The following is a 17076-nucleotide window of genomic DNA, read 5'->3' on the forward strand; positions in this document are numbered from 1 at the left end:
ATAACTTTGCATCCCTATCTGAATGACATATACTGTATGTTCCCTAACATGCAGTGACACAGTGGTCTAACATAGCCTTCAGCTGCCAGTTTCTTCTTCCCAAGATTATTGTCACTTCATTGTTCTATATAACCAAATGCTTTTCTATATTTGAAATATTCTCATCCAAATTGAATTATGGTGATGCTTCCACTTTCACAGAATATCAGCAAGAGGATCTTTAAGAGATGAAATCAGTTTTACAGGTATAATGCTGACCAATAGTTTTCTGATCTCAATTTAAAGTGCCAGACATATGTATAAATTCCTAAATCCCATGGTAACCAACCATACCAAACGATACAGCCTGTGCAGCTGGATTATCCAGAGCCTCTGCTTAAGGTTCCAGCCTGACATAAAGTGCATTTGATGAAGCAGACCTTTTCAGTTGTACCCCTTATGATACACATGATTCTCCTGCTCCTCAGATGCAATATACATATATAGGTACCATGTTTCTCATATAATAAGGCCGGGTCTTTTTTTTTTTTTTTTGAGCCCCGAAAAAATGGCTAGGCCATCTTTTCGGGGGTGACTTAATTCCCCCCCCCTTGTATCTTCGGGCGGGCGGCGACGGCTTGGATGTTGACCTCGGCGTTGGTGGGGCACTTCGTATCAGGGTCAACGCAGGCAGTACCATATCCGGGTGCGCAACAAAAGTACTTCCTAACGGCAAGCCCCACTGCCATTTCCCCCCCATTTCGCATGTTTTAATATAGGCCTTAATTTGGGGGGTAGGGGCTTAATTTCATTTCATGCCTATAAAACATGCTGGGACTTCCTATTGGGGGAGGCCGTATTGTTGGAGAAACAGGGTAGATTTTCAATTATATTATTTAGTGACAATAGAAACAGGCTACTTGATTTTATGTGGTTTTCTTGGTATTTATTGCAGTCTTGGATAGAGTTATTACCCAGTCATTTGACTAGGATATCATGAAAATGTTAATAAATAATATAAATTATGTAATTGAACTGTGTTGGAGAGAGGGAACAAAAAGATATTGGGTTTTATCTTTGTTTCTTAAAATCATATATGAAGCCTAATAAAAAATAAGAATCTATTTTAATTTCCTCACAAATAGATTTATAATGCACCACTCAGCAGAAAATAAAACTGGACAACGAATTTCAATCAATTTTATTTTGAATTTATGTTTTCTCAACAACCAATATAATTATCTGTAAACAAACTACCATACATTAAAAGGTTTTGCTGCTTACTGACATCAGTAATACGTGCACATGAGTAAAAGGTTTGCTTATTCTCCAGTAAATTTTAAAAATGGACAAGCAGCAAATAATACTGATTCAATCTAAGCTAAAGCACCAAGCAAACACAGATTTAATTCTAAATACAATATAGGAAAGGATCAAAGTAGATCTATTATCCAGTTTATGACAGTTTATTTAAATTACAATATATTTTAAAAGATAAATATGTAGCTAATGACTCAAAAAAGGTAGTTATGCAGACACAAAAAATGTTATGATCAAGCAAATTCAGAAATCTCAGGCCTCAAAATCAGCAACCTTCAAACCTAAATTTTATGTCCTTTTCCAGTTGTAAACACTTTTGCTAAACATAGGTATTTCAACATATATTAATATATTTTTGACATTCAAAGTTATAGAATCAATATGGCAGAATTATTGTTAAAAACACATATATACAAATAGTATTCCCTGTGTCCCTGTTCCCCCAATTACATAAAGTATTTGGCATAATTATTACAATCTTACTGCATACACAACCATTTGCTTTCCTCCCCCAAACATCATTGTACTTATTAAAATTAATCAATTATGTACAAAAATACTTGAACATTTATTATATAAAACTTTAGCTATCATTAACAGTATATACCTGCTGAGAGTTTCTCATTGAGGGAATATAAAAAGTGGTCAATAATGTTCCAGTTAAACTATCAACAAGATAAACTGATAAAATCAACGCAAGTTTTCCAACAAAACAGGGAGGTAACTTTAAAGGTACAATTGAAAAGTACAGACCACATGATATCAAACAAATATTACAAACAGCAAGTTTTGTGAGGGGAATGGAAAAATTGCCTGTATACTTAAGTTTAGTTTATACAGTTATAGGACTAAATGTGAGCTTTCAAAAACACAGGAGCTTTCTAGAAAAATACCAATTAAGAGCACTTTCAGAGAAAACATTTTGCAGGATTGGGGCTGAAATCTGGTTTCCTTTTAGTTGCCAGCAAATTTTCAGTCTCTACCTAAAAACCTCTCTCTTTCCACCATCTGAAATATTACCTCTTAAATTATTTTCTCCACATTTTTGGAGTGGAATATAAGAGCAACGGAATGGAAGAACTTTCATTCAGAAATGTTATATATAATAATAATAGTCTTTAAAAATTTGCTAATGCTACTTGTAAATAGCCTAATTCTTGTGAACATTTGCTTGACTTAATTGCTTTCAGTGTTTTCATCTTAAGAATCTGATAGTGGTTTTTTTCTTGATTCACATTTAAAATGACTTATTCATTTTCGCCATTAAAATAATCTGAGGAGTTAGTTTCTGTGTCTGAAATCAATGATCTTTAAAAAAAATTAACTGTACATATTGGCTACATTTTCTATAGTACAATAAGTATTAATGTTTATTATCTTCATGGAACTGTAAATTGCACCTATCTAAAATAAAATAAAATGGAGGGGGCAAATTCTACAAGCATATAAACTAACCACTGTCAGAATAGCAATAGCACTTATATGTCGCTTTATAGTGCTTTACAGCCCTCTCTAAGTAATTTTACAGAGTCAGCATATTGCCCCCAACAAATTGGGTCCTCATTTTACCAACCTCGGAAGGATGGAAGGATGAGTCAACCTTGAGCCTGGTGAGATTTGATCTGCCAAATTGCAGGCAGCTGGCTGCAGCAGAAGTAGCTTGCAGTACTGCTCTCTTAACCACTGCGGAACCACTCTAGAATGCTAGAAAAAAGATCTCTAAGACACAAGTTCCAATAGCATACATACAAATATTGAATAAAATGCAATAACATGTCAGTAGAAAGAAAACAACCCAAACATTTTTTTTCCTGGAAATTCAGTTACAACATCTTTGTAATAGGACCTTTTCCAATGCAATGTGATCACAAACCACAAGAGTTTTATTGGATTCATTAGCTTCAAATCATTTTTTATTCTGTCATAAAGTACGCTGTTACACTAATATAAGGCTTTCAAGAGAAGGTATGCTTTTGATGTTGTTTGAACAGCTAGGCTCCGGGTTCAAATTTACATGCAGAATCATATTTGCTCTATGCTATGCTAAATATAGAATTTTCAGTCTCATTGCCTCTAGGTTCTGGCTTTTTAAGCTAGTACTTAGTTAAGTACTAAAAGTTAAGCAGTTTTTAAAAATCACTGGAATGATTTGTGAAAAATATTAAAGTGCCTATATCAGATATGTTTTTCGTTTAACACATTCAAAAAATGATTTTTTTGACTTTCATTTATAACTGAGAGACTTTTCGTGGAAGAGGCCTGGGTCGAGGTACATGTTCTGTTCTCTTGCTGCTGTGCTCCAAATTGCTTGGTCTGATCAACAAAGGTTTTGGGGGTAATGCTGGTGCATCTGTAGAAATGGGGATGGAAAGGCTGTGAGGCAGTGGGACGGGACGCCTTAGAGTCTGCTCATAAACACTATAAGGTGGAGGAGTTTTGCTTTCTTTTCTTATTGGCTCTTCGGAAACGTTGCAATTAGAAAAAGGAACTGGATGTTCATTGATGTGAGTTTCAATGCCAGATGTTTCAGATGTGCTACATCGACTAAGCGAAGAAATGCCACTGCTGTAGCTTCCAGACAAGACTGGAGAGTTGGAAATGAGCCCAGACGAATGGTAGTCCATAGATGATGAAAATGATTGCACAGAACCCTGAGTTTAGAAAATAAAAAATTAGTCTGGAAATAGAAAGAAGAGACTAGGAGAGAAAAGGAAGTAGAGGAACATGCTTCTACATTAGTTTTGGGTCCCTGCTATTGTCCATGTTATAACAATACTTATTGTTATAACAGTTTTGTGGTTTGAACATCAAAAACTGAATGGTGCTTATTCACTGATACTATAAAACCTTGGATTACTGTGGTTTGTATCTACTTTTAAATTACAATCGCCCAATCTATATTTGTGTTATTTAGTATATCACATCACAGAAAGTTAATATAGTAGACAAGTGAACTATGCAATATTGGTGGTGCCTTCAAGCTAAAGAGAAAGAGATAGAAACCAAATTCAACAATCTATGAATGTTGGGAGAAATGATAACCCAGAACTTAAAAGAGTCTCCATTGCTCAACAAGGAGATCTTAATATATCTTGAACAACAATAATCCATTGTGAATGCTCCTGGAATTGCATGGATATACTGCTATGTTACAGGGTAGAATGAGAGAAATTAAGATTAAGAAATTAATCTCTTTATATTCATTCCAATTTATGACCACTGTCTCATGAATGTATTCAGCCTATTGTCTTTTATGGACCTTTACATGATCTACTCGTTTATCAGAACAAAAATGACTAAAAAGCTTAGTTCTTTATTCCCATCACACCACACAAATTGGGAAGGCATAAATACACATTTATGTTTTGAAGGTGAAAAGTCAGCCACAATTAATGTAAATGATGATAAATAATGCAGTTCTGCTTCTAAATGTATTGAAGGCAGAACAGTACCTTCATTGGAGATCTTCCAGCAGAAGGGGAAACTGAGGTTATGTGTCGAATTGGTGATGCTGTGGAGAAAATCATTTTCACATAAATTTAACATAGTTTAGAGTAAGTGAGGACTGTGACAGCTTGATGGAAATGAACAGCTTAGCAAAAATGAAGAAAAATGTGTATGAGAGGAGGGGGGAAGGAAAAAATGCATATGTATTTTACACTCAGAGAGATTTATAAAACACATATCTTATAATAAAGATACAGATTATAAAATTGAAACAGGATTAAAAACAGTCAGACAGACCTCAGATAGAAAACATAGAGCTTCCCATTAAACAATGAAAATACTTTATAATAATAGAAATTTTATTAGAAATATGAACGGAGAGTACGTAATAGAGTGAATATCTCTATTGGGGAATCTTGGTTAACCACACAAGTTTGCTCCATTCACTTCTCTCTCATATAAATTTCAAGTAAGAAATAGTATAAGGTAATAAAATGAATTATCAGACTAGGCCCAGACTGGTTTGAATTAATCCCATATTTTAAAAAATATCCTGTAGAAACTACTTCAGTACTGCAATATTTTAGAAGCTTGACAAATAGTAATCAGGGGTTATATTTCCATCTTATCATAAAACCCAAAATACATATATTTGTCTTTCCTGCAGATGAAAAGCTGGTAACAACTAAAATTAAAAGGGTCATTGGAAAATTAATCATTATAAGGTCTTCTCATTTTTCTAAAGAAATTTGGACCATCAGGCCTATTGAAAATTAAATTGTACTGGCTTTGCCACCCACTTGCTCAGATTCACAGCAAAATAATAATATCTCAAAGCACTTTTCTCAATCTACCCCTTGATTTACTCTCCATGACAGGCAAAATGAAAAGTATAGCAAAAACAATAAAATACTTATTAGGAATGCCAGATCAACTATGCCGATGACACAGCAGTGGTGGGCTTATCCAGGATGACGATGAAGATTCTTATAGGGAACAGGTGAAGGCTCTAGTGGAGTAGTGTAATAAAAATAACCTGGTTTTGAATGTTAATGAAACAAAGGAGATCAGTGTTGATTTTAGAAAGAGCCAGCTTAGTCATACCACACTTTGTATCAAGGCTGCAGCTGTGGAGATGGTCAATAGTATTAAATATCTGGGGGTGCATATAACTAACAATCTTACTTGGTCTCTTCATGTGTTATCTTTAGTGAAACAGCAAACCAGCATTTGCATTTCCTGTGTCGGATGAGGAGAACACATCTTTCTCTTTCTGTCCTCGTCACTTTTTAAAGATACACAATTGAGAGCATTTTAACAAACCACATCACTGTTTGGTTTGATGGTAGCAGTGCCTCAGTTAGAAGGTCCATACAGAGAGTGGTAAAGACAGCTGAGAAGATTATAGGAAACTCGCTTTCCATTATTCAGGATACTGCTTATAAGCACTATGTGCTTATAGCTTGAAGCATTGTTAGAGACTTCAAGGTCTGTTTCTGCTGCTTCCCTCTGGGAGAAGGTTTCAAAATATCTATAGTAGGGCTACTAGATTCTGTAATATCTTTGTTCCTTATGCCATTTGTCTTATATTTTTTTTCCACATTCGATGTTAATATTTCTCTGTGTCGATGTCAGATCCGTGTATCTGTCATTTCTTCAGTGGAAGAAGAAAGGGGGGGGGGAGGCTGATAAAGAAATCCTTTCTTGATGTAACCTGAATATATTTAATCTTATATCGAATTTGTATAACCCACACATGATACGATGGAGGGAGAAAAGCCAGATGGCCAGAACTATCACCTGAGATATCATCTGAGAGGCACAACCAGGAGATGAGAAGGTCATAAAAATTCCACAGTGAGATTGTACTTTGGGAATCTCTTGAATCATTCGTTCTAACAAGAGGGGTGGGGAGGAATTAACATACTGGCTTTTGTTTCACTAAATACACATCGAGATAAGGGGAGGGGTTCTAAACTCCCTTATCTATCCCTGTATGCCTGAGAGACCTCAGACGCTGCTTTGAACTCCTACAGGAATTGTCTCATCTCAATAAAGAATTCCTTTGTGATACGTTTGGATACGTTTTCAGAAGTTCATTCTAGTTGAGTGAATGGGAAAAGTTCTGTAGCCTGACAGTCATATACAATGGAACCTCGGGTTCTGACCAAAAAATCCACCCAATTTTTGAATTGGGTCATGATTCAAAAATCAGCTGGCGAACAAACCCGACTGCGGCAGATTCCCTTGCCATTGTGATTTCCCCTTCCACTCAGGCGCAGTCCATCTGCACATGTGCAGTCGGTCGTACTTCCAGTCACAACCAAATCGGATTGCGACCATAGTCCTGGAACGGATTACGGTCGCAACCTAAGGTTCCACTGCATGTGTATTTATGTGGGTTTATGCATAATGGCTATCTTTTGAGAGCTGAATGCAACACAATTTCATTTTACTGTATGCTGATTAGTGTATTTATTCTATTCTATTCTATATTCTATTCTATTCTATTCTATTCTATTTCTAAAATTGCACAATCTAGGGTTTCCAAATCCTTTCAAAACCTCTTCCAGATGATATCACAAAACTATAATTTTTTAATGTGGCAGAAAAGATAGATACTAAAAATCTGGGAAATAATTAAATTTATTGTACTTAATCACTGCTTGAATTTTGTTGTGATTGTTTCTATTCACTATTCACTGTTTGATTGCAAGTCTGTCCAGTGTTGTTGACAAATTTTCTGGAAGTGGCTTGGCATTTCCTGCTTCCTGGGGCTAAGATAGAGTAACTGGACCAAAGTCTCCCAGCTGGTTTTGTGCTTAAGACAAGACTAGAACTCAGTCTCCCAATTTCTAGCTTGGTAACTTAACCATTACACCAAACTATTAGGTTGTTCATGGGCATGTAGAAACATGAACTAAGGACCATTACAGATTACAGATAAAGCTCCACACCAAAAGCTGTGCCTCTATTCCAGAATTTAAGAATATAACTTTTCTTGCTTTCTTGTTTCAATATGCAACATTAGTTGTCCTCTTCAATGTTTGTTCCACTTGCAGCATTTTCTCCAAAATTAATTTTTTCTTTGACCCTCCTGGCTGGTTTACTGTTCCTGTTCTAAAATCATCTGGTATTCTTCTGGTATGTAACAGGAAGCCAAAATCACATCCAGGCAGGATCCAGCTTTAGGTATACGTGTAGAGCTAGTTGTATTAAAAAAGAAGACTAAGGAAATACAGACATACCAGTGGGACGAGGTGGCACAGGAGGAGACATGAGCTTTCCATTTTCTGACATATTTTTGACTTCCTTCCCATTGTCCAGACTCCAACTGCTGGGAGTGCTAGTTACAGCTGTTAAGCCATGACAACAGAGATATTAATTGTTAAAGCTTTTGAGAATTAACATAAATATCTGAAATATATCCAGCATATTTGAAATTACTTGCATATGTTTGGTATTTGAGATACAATATCAATAAATACTGCTTTACATTTGTTTGTTAATTGTCTTTTGTACTTTACAAAAAGATATGGTAGAATATTAAAATAAATGATATGCTTACCTTTCTCAGAGGCAGACAAACTGGGGTCACTTCGAGGCAAAGCACCATCACCATTAAGATTGAACACAATTCTCTAAAAAATCAGAATAGTGTATTTTTATGATAGTTAATTCCAGTTACAGGTATACAAACAAGAAAAGATTAGCTATTTCAGCAGAAATGTCTCTTCAGAAGTAAAGATACAAGAGAGGCTCCCATTAGACATACGAAATGAAATACTTTAAGAAGACGGATATTCATGCAAGAATACAGAGATGTTAAGATGGTACTGCTGAAAAAAAATCTCCTTTTTTCCTTTCTTCAAGAGGACTGAATCTGGATATATCCTGATTTACAAGTCATGTAACCATACATGATTCAAAGTGAAATGATTTTTTTTCTAAGTGCCCAATAAAACCTGAAGCTTCCTTTGACAGCTTACAGCAAGACTCATACTGTAGTTAATTATTTTACTACCTTCTTTTAAAATTGTTTCATAGACATATCTGAAAAACAAATTACCACTTTAGCCAAGTTTATTAAGGAAACTAAAAATTTGCATGTGTTAAAAAATAAATTTTAGCAGAAAGAAGGAAGGAAGAATGCTGAAAGAATACTATACAGTGGAGCCTCAGGTCGTGACCATAATCCATTCCAGGATTTCGGCTGCAACCTGATCTGGTCATGACCAGAAGCATGACCATCTGCGCATGTGCAGACAAAACAAAAACAAAAAATGGTGCAGAAGGGGAAATCACGGTGATTTTTAAATCATGACCTGATTCAAAAATTGGGTGGATTTTTTGTTCGCCACCCGATTTGGCCGCGAACAGAAGCATTCACAACAGGTTCCACTGTGCATTCATTGGTTGCATATGCTAAAAAAAAAGGTTGGGGACCACTGTGCTAAACTACCCACCTAGGACACTAACTGTCAATGCAATTTCTCAAGAGTTGACAATCATATGCAACATTCAGAAGAATACAATGTAACAGCTTTTCAGTGAGAAAATATATAAGACTCAGCCAAAGAACTGAAGTCAGGGATAAATGGTAGAAGCAAACCAATATGTAAAATAGTGAGATATCTGAAGCAAGAATAAAATAGAGCTGGAAGGACTCTTAGAGGTCTTCTAGTCCAGCCCACAGCTCTGACAGGAGACCCTATATCATTTCAGACAAGTGGCTGTCCAGTCTCTTCTTAAAAACCTCCAGTGATGAAGTGCCCATGATTTCTGAAAGCAATCTGTTTCACTGGTTAATTCTCCTCAGTATTAGGAAGTTTCTCCTTAATTCCAGGCTGCTTCGCTCCTTAATCAAAGAGTTTCCAATCATTGTTTCTTGTTCTTCCCTCTGGTGAAAAATTTGGAGAACAATTTGACCCCCTCTTTTTTATAGCAATTTGACCCCCTCTTCTTTATAGCAGCCCCTCAAATATTGGAATATTGCTATCATGTCACCTCTACTTCTTTTCTTTAGACAACCCAAACCCAAATCCTGCAACCATTCTTCATATGTTTTAGTCTCCATGCCTTTAATCATCTTATTTGCTCTTCTCTGAACTTTTTCCAAAGTCTCAACATCTTTTTTGCAGTGTGATGACCAAATTGGTTGTAGTATTCCAGGTGTGGACTTACTAGGACTTTATAAAGTGGTACAAATACTTCACGTGATTTTGATTCCATGCCTCTGTTTATAACAACCCAGGATTGTATTAGCTTTTTTGGCTACTGCCATACATTGCTAGCTCATATGTAAGTGATCATCCACTAGGACATCAAGGTCACAATTACTGTTTTTGAGCCAGGTCTCATCTAAATTGTACTTATACCTTTGATTCTTCCTGTCTAAATGTAAAACTTTGTTTTTTTCCACATTAAAATTCATGTTGTTGGATAGGGCCCATTGTTCAAGTCTATCATTTTGGATCCTGAGCTTGTCTTCTGGGGTGTTAGCTATTCCTGCCAGCTTAGTGTCATCTGCAAATTTGATGAGTTTCACTTCTATTTCCTCTTCAAAGTCATTTATGAAGATATTGAAGAGTACTGGGCCTAAGATGGAACACTGTGGTACCCCACTACTTACTTCCCTCCATGTAGTTGTAGTATCATTAAGGACTATTTGTTAAGTATGATTTGTCAGCCAGCTACAAATCCATGCGGTGGTCCACATTTTTCTAGTTTACCATGAAGTAGGTTGTAGTGTACTTTGTCAAATGCCTTACTGAAATCTAAGTATACTATGTCCTCAATATTTTGCTAGTCTACTAATTTAGTTACTTTATCAAAGAATGAAATAAGTGTTTTCCTATCTGCCTCTGTGCAATTGGCAAACCATACAGAGGTGCAGTATGTTGAAATGCTCTCTATAGTGCAGCGGTAGAAGGTCACCAGCAGTTTTTCATTCAGTTGTTGTTTTCTGAGAAGTCTCAGGTAGTATGATCTCTGCTGGGCCCTTTTGACCAGGGCTGCAATGTGGGCACCCCAGGTCAGGTCCTCTTTTAGGGTAACACCCAGAAACTTAAAACTGGCCACTTGCTCCACTCGGTCTCCATTGATAAGGAAGGGCTGGATGTCTGATCTGTTCCTTCTATAACCACTATAAGCTCCTTGGTCTTATTGGTGTTGAGGACCAAGTTGTTGTCTCCACACCACGAAAGCAACCAGTCCACCTCATCTTGGTAGGCAGACTCATCCCCCCAGAGATAAGTCCCACCACTGTTGTATCATCTGCAAATTTAGCAATAGTATTACTAGCATGAGTAGGAATGCAGTCATGCACATAAAGAGTATAGAGTAAGGGACTCAACACGCAACCCTGTGGTGTACCAGTGTTAAGAATAAGGGCTGAAGAGGTATGATTACCTAATCTTACCCTCTGTGAGAGGCCAGATAGGAAATCCATAATCCAAAGGCAGATTGAATTAGAAAGGCCAAGGTCCAGAAGTTTAGACACTAGTCTATGTGGAAGAATTGTGTTAAACACAGAACTAAAATCCACAAAAAGCGTCCTCACATAGGCCCCCCCCCCCACTGTTGTAGATGAGTCAGAGCAGTGTGAAGAAAGATGGCTATAGCGTCCTCTGTAGATCTATTTTTTTCTGTATGCAAACTTGTGTTTATCAAATGTAGGCGGAAGACCAGAAATGATGTTCCGGCAGACCAATTTCTCAAAGCACTTCATGATGATAGGAGTGAGTGCCACTGGTCTGTAATTGTTGAGGTTATTGATATGGAACTTCTTTGGCAGAGGAACAATGGTGGAAACCTTCAAACAAGATGGAATAGTGGACTGGGATAAAGACCGATTGAAGATCCTGGTAAAGACTCCAGCCAACTGATCAGCACAGTCTTTAAGCACTCAGCCAGAGATACTGTCAGGACTGGCAGCCTTTCTAGGGTCCACAGCCCTCAGAATGCTCCTCACCTCCTGTTCCTCCACAATGAGGTGGGGGCTACAATTGTCTGGTGGTTGTATTTTATCTGTCTCTGATGTCTCCACTTCAAAGCGAGCAAAGAAATGATTCAGTTCCTCTGCCAATGAAGCATCCCCCTCAGCAGGGATGACATTGGTCGGTTGATGGTTTGTAATTTGTTGAATCTCTCGCCACACCTCCCTCATGTTATTATGTTATTGCTATAAAAATTATCTTCAATCTTCCTCTTATACTCAGTCTTGGCCTCCCGAATACCTTTCTTCAGATTAGCTCTGGCAACACTGTATCTTGCCCCATCACCAGACCTAAAGGCCTTGGTCCTGTCATGCAAGAGGCGCTGGACTTCCTTAGTCATCCAGGGTTTCTGATTGGGATAGATCCACAGTGATAGTATCTGTGTAGTGTTTGATATAGCACAGAACAGTTGCAGTGTGCTCCTCTAGGTCAGGGTGGTAAAAGACGTCCCAATCTGTGTTCTCAAAGCAATCCTGAAGTTGTTGGGAAGCATCTTCTGGCCAAGATTTCACTGTCTTTATTATAGGCAGAGACCGTTTCCTAAGAGGGATGTACGCTGGTGCTAAAAGCAGTGACATATGGTCTGATTGTCCCAAATGTGGTAATTGTATAACCTTATAGCCATGTTTGATGTTGGTATATACTTTCTGTGATTAGCAAAACACAGCAGTTCTTGGTGAATTTAGTCTTTGCAATCTGTAGCCTTAATTCATCCATTTTGTTAGTCAGAGATTTTGTAAGAAATATACTTGGAATTGAAGGCTTGTGTAGAAACTTACTCAGCCTAAAGAAAACTCCAGTACGGCATCCTCTCTTCCTTTTCCTGTTCTTCTTTCTCCGCCTCTTCCTCCTTCCTACAGGGATAGTGATCCATGGCTCCCCCAGGGGCCTAGCTGCCTCCTTCGGTATGTTATGAGAATGTATAAAATCGTCCGTAATAGCCTTTTCACATTTCAGTCCAATTTGTAACATGGCATGCTGACTATAGATGCTCCTTGCCCCACAGGATTCAATCAAGGAAAGGATCCAAAACACACACAGAATCATACACTACCATACACTGAAAGAAGGAGCGGTTAGCCGCAGCATCCATGTGCGCAGCCATCTTGAAAACCGTTAATTAGATTAAATACAGATAATTATTAACCATAAATAATAGATAAAATAAGAATGTAATTATGCATAATTTAATATCTGTAAATAACACACAAATTATTATCATAAGAGAATCACTACAAATTGCTGTTGTTGAGTGATACATTTTCTTTTTCTCTTTTTTATGTTATTAATGTAATAAAAGTTTAATAGTGTATTTAAAAATAGTAGTAGTAGTAGTTTTCCTGATTAGCCATACTCAATAGAAACTAAATATAACATCCCAGCACATGAATTCAGAGGATAATTAATTCACACAATATAATATATGGCATCTGGGCAACTAAAGTCTATGATATGATAGCCCACTCTTACATATTTATTCTTAACAAAAGCTGTGATGTGATTTGATCCTTATTTTGTGACATAGAAAGTACAACAATAAAAGGTTCGTATGGAAAACAATGATGGATTTGATGGATATATTTCTGATCCAAATGCAAAAAAGCTGACAGGACAGATCTATGGCCTAGTTTTTAGCATTCTGGAAGGAATGACTTTTTTCCCCCCTGCAGTGATATAACCAAATTGAGTACCAGGACTCTAAGAAAACTATATTTCCAAGCAACATCTATATAATATCTCATAACATCTCTTAACAAAGATATATGCAATTTCAATAGTGTCCCTACTGTATGATAAACCAACAGACCCCATTCAAATGCTGTTTTTTTAAGAAAGGGAGTTCATCTAAACAATCCTCATCTCTTAGATTTAGTTTAAGATAGTAAGGGAAAAATGAACCATCCAAGGCTTAATTAATAATGCCTGCATGAGAAAAATATTTTTTACTATTTATCCTGTGAGGGCTACTGAGGATGTTGACAGATTGGGAAATTTTCCTGCTGAATGAAGAGCAGTGGAAGAGCAGCTTTTGGGCCTACCTGCTCCTCAGGTTCTCTTGGTGAATCTCTAATGCATTGGAGAATGAAACCTTCATTACACTTGGCAAAGAATTTGCAGGCTAGGAGCAAAAATGGCACAGACTTTGTGTGTGGTATGTCTTAAAAGCCACCATATAGAGATTTTTCTCTGCTGTTTCCTGTTCTAGCTGCTCCAGAGGATGGTAGAAAAATTCAGGAAGAATTAGGAATTAGTATCTGCCAAGACATACTGTAACCGTTACTGAGAAAAACTTACTACTGCAGGGGTGTCAAACTTGCGTCATCATGGTGTCATCATGTGATATATCGGGACTTTTTCCCCCTTCGCTAAACCGGGCATGGGTGGGGCCAGCATGTAATGCATCCAGCCCGCAGCCCACAAGTTTGACACCCCTGTACTACTGTAACAGGTCAAGACTGTAAGTAATGATGTAATAAAGTCACAAGGCCAACTATAAACCAGTATTTTCTGTCTTGAAAAATGAATTGCCAATATTTAAGTAGGTATAAGAACAGTACATATTTGTTCTAAATTAAGATCCTCTGAAAGAACAGAGTTCTATGTAAACCGACCTAGGAGTCCAGAGATCGAGAGGAAGTAGATCAAATCTGATCGAAGTCTCAGCATCAGAAATACATGGCTAATTGCATGATAATATGGAAATATGGAAAGAATTGCATAGGTCATGTATTAGATAAAAATAATGTCTTTACTTAGAGATGAGATATATAAACGAAAGATGCCCGTTCATGTCTTTATTTCATGCACACTTTGCCTACTTTAAAATAAAAGGTGATTTTATTAACAAAAGGAACAACAACTTTATCTGACATCCTTAAAGAAATGGCTCAAAAGGTTGGTGTAGGTAAGCCAGAAGTAGACAACCTGGAGTTTTTCATTTTTTTCTGGATCTGAATAGCAATCAACAATCAGGGCATCTAAACTGAGTTTCCTGAAATTGTCACTTACTCTATCTGTAAATTCAAAAACATGTACTCCTCAGAAGTTCATGGATATATGCATGTAGGGTTTTGGCAACAGTATGGAAATGGTTTGTCACTTCATTCTTCCGGAATGGCTTGTTTTTAAGTTCCTGCTGTAACCTGGTACAGCCTCAAAAGCCTCCCATCCAAGCACTAATCAGACCAGCCCCTCCTTATAAATTGAGATGATAAAACTTTAAAATAATAAGAATCAATAAGACCTAAAACATTTGTCAGTTCATTTTCAGGAATGTAGCTCTTTTACTGCACCCTGAATAATGCCTACCTGTGAAGGCTCAGCAGGATTTGGGTAAATGACACTACAGGGCCTCTCCCTTGGAGATAGGCAAGAGTTTTCTCTGGAATGTTTAAGCTTGTCTGATAACAGAGGTGAGCCTGGAATACAAGACAAACCCAGAGAATCAATGCAATCTGCAATATGATGGATTATTTGGGTGGGGGACAAATATTGGATAAAGAATTTACACAGAATTTATATCCCATGTAGAATTTCCATGTAATGTGATTTAGACCTAATAGTATAGTTTTGATCCGTAAAGATTCCATAAGGATCTTTGTATAACAAAACACTAACCTCTGGCACTGGATGGAGCAGAGCTGGTCACATTAGGGGAAGCAGAATGAGTAGAACTCAGACTTGAGGTAGACGGACTTGGCTGGAAATACATAAAAAGCCACAAACTCTCAGTATCATGTAACAATGAAAAAACAGCAGCAACATGTACTGACTAATAATATGGTACATTATGACAGCAGCTCAATGCAAAAATTCTTAGGCTCATGGAAAATGTAATATTTGAAGCAAAAATATGGTTGAATGATACATAAATGATTGAAGATGTAACCTGATGCTTATCTATTGCCTAAAAATAAAAATGGCACAGAGGAACTTGTTTGTATGACTGCAACCTAAATCTAATTCGAATTATTCCATAATGACCAGCTCAGATTTTGTCTAATTTATTTCCTTTAGTAACCATTGATTGATTGTGCCAATATTTATAAAATAACTGTAGATCTTATAAAATAACAAGGTCTTTTTATATTGTTCTAAGATTCTTTAGCAATGTTCCTCCATTGTAAGTCTTTCAGAGGAGAATTCTGTCTTCTATTTTCAATTACATTCTATCCCTAGAAACCATGCACTCACGTGAGTCAAGCTACATGTATGCACATGTGCCCTGGCCCACTGCTCGCATTGCCCAGTTCCTCTCTCCTCCCACCCCATCAGGCCAAGCCACAAAGGTTGGGGAACACTGCATTAGAGAAGCCGGTGTGAATCTCACAAAACACAAACTACAGTAGGAAAATGATTTTTAATGTATAATGAGGAATCCCAGCATTAATATATTAAAACTTTGCAGTTGTGTTTGACTGATAATCTTATATATGATATATATGCTTGGACTTGGTTTTTCTCTTGTTGATACATCATTGAAGATGACGTATCTTACTCATTTTAAAAGATGCATATTTTACATAAACAGGAATTTAAGACTGGCAACTCAGGGCAAAATTCTACACTAGATCTCCAGAGAAGCAGTCACATTCCAAAAGATTCTTGCCTTACATAGTGGTGGTATTCAGCCGGTTCGCACCGGTTCAACAGAACCGTTCGTTAAATTTCTGAGCAATTTGGAGAACCAGTTGTTGGAAGAAATCTCCTTCCAACAGCCTTTTGTTTTTCCCACTTTACAGGGCTAATCCTGTCAGATAACAGATAATCAGAGTTGGAAGGGACCTTATAGGTCATTTAGTCCAGGGGTCCCCAACCACCAGGCCCTGGACCAGTACCGGTCCGTGGATCATTTTCTACCGGGCCGCCGGTTTGCTGGGCGCCGCCATCTTGTTTCGACGAGAAAGTGCTTCTGGGTGAGCTTTTCCGGTTGGAAAGTGGCATTTGGGTCCTGAAGGAATCCTCATGCCTTAGTTTCATCGAAGGGGGGGCGGCTTCGAACAAAGAGCCGTCCCGATGGCGGAGGAGATTAAGAAAGCAGAAAAAAGCACAAAAAAGGTACAAAGGAGGAGTTGAAGGTGGCGGGGAGAAGCGGGGGACAGCTGGCTGGCCGGTCGCTCGGCTCGCCTTGCCTTGTCATGCGTGCTGATGCCGGTACCGGGCCACAGATCATTTTGTGATGCCGGTACTGGGCCGTGGCACAAAAAAGGTTGGGGGCCACTGATTTAGTCCAACCCCCCACCTAAGCAGGAGACCCTACACCATTTCTGACAAATGGCAGTCCAATCTCTTCTTTTTTTAAAATAAAGTTTTATTTGGGGTTTTACAGCGG

The 17076-nt window shown here is 37.5% G+C and overlaps 1 protein-coding gene across 4 annotated transcripts in view; it reads right to left on the bottom strand.

Annotated features, from left to right (window-relative positions):
• Nucleotides 1-1165: 1165 nt before the first annotated feature.
• DOCK4 (dedicator of cytokinesis 4) overlaps nt 1166-17076 on the bottom strand; it is a 368535-nt gene continuing 352624 nt past the window's right edge. For all 4 annotated transcript variants that reach the window (XM_087969279.1, XM_087969278.1, XM_087969280.1 and 1 more), the window contains 6 exons: nt 15363-15444; nt 15054-15163; nt 8315-8387; nt 7995-8102; nt 4752-4810; nt 1166-3950 (listed from right to left, as the gene is read on the bottom strand). In XM_087969279.1, coding sequence (XP_087825405.1) covers nt 3528-3950; nt 4752-4810; nt 7995-8102; nt 8315-8387; nt 15054-15163; nt 15363-15444 — 855 coding nt within the window. In that variant the 3' untranslated portion in view covers nt 1166-3527. The remainder of the gene's footprint in view (nt 3951-4751; nt 4811-7994; nt 8103-8314; nt 8388-15053; nt 15164-15362; nt 15445-17076) is intronic.

Source organism: Notechis scutatus, chromosome 6, assembly GCF_049901735.1.
Source record: "Notechis scutatus isolate UNSWTSFEM ecotype Mainland chromosome 6, rNotScu1.2, whole genome shotgun sequence".
NCBI lineage: Eukaryota > Metazoa > Chordata > Lepidosauria > Squamata > Elapidae > Notechis > Notechis scutatus.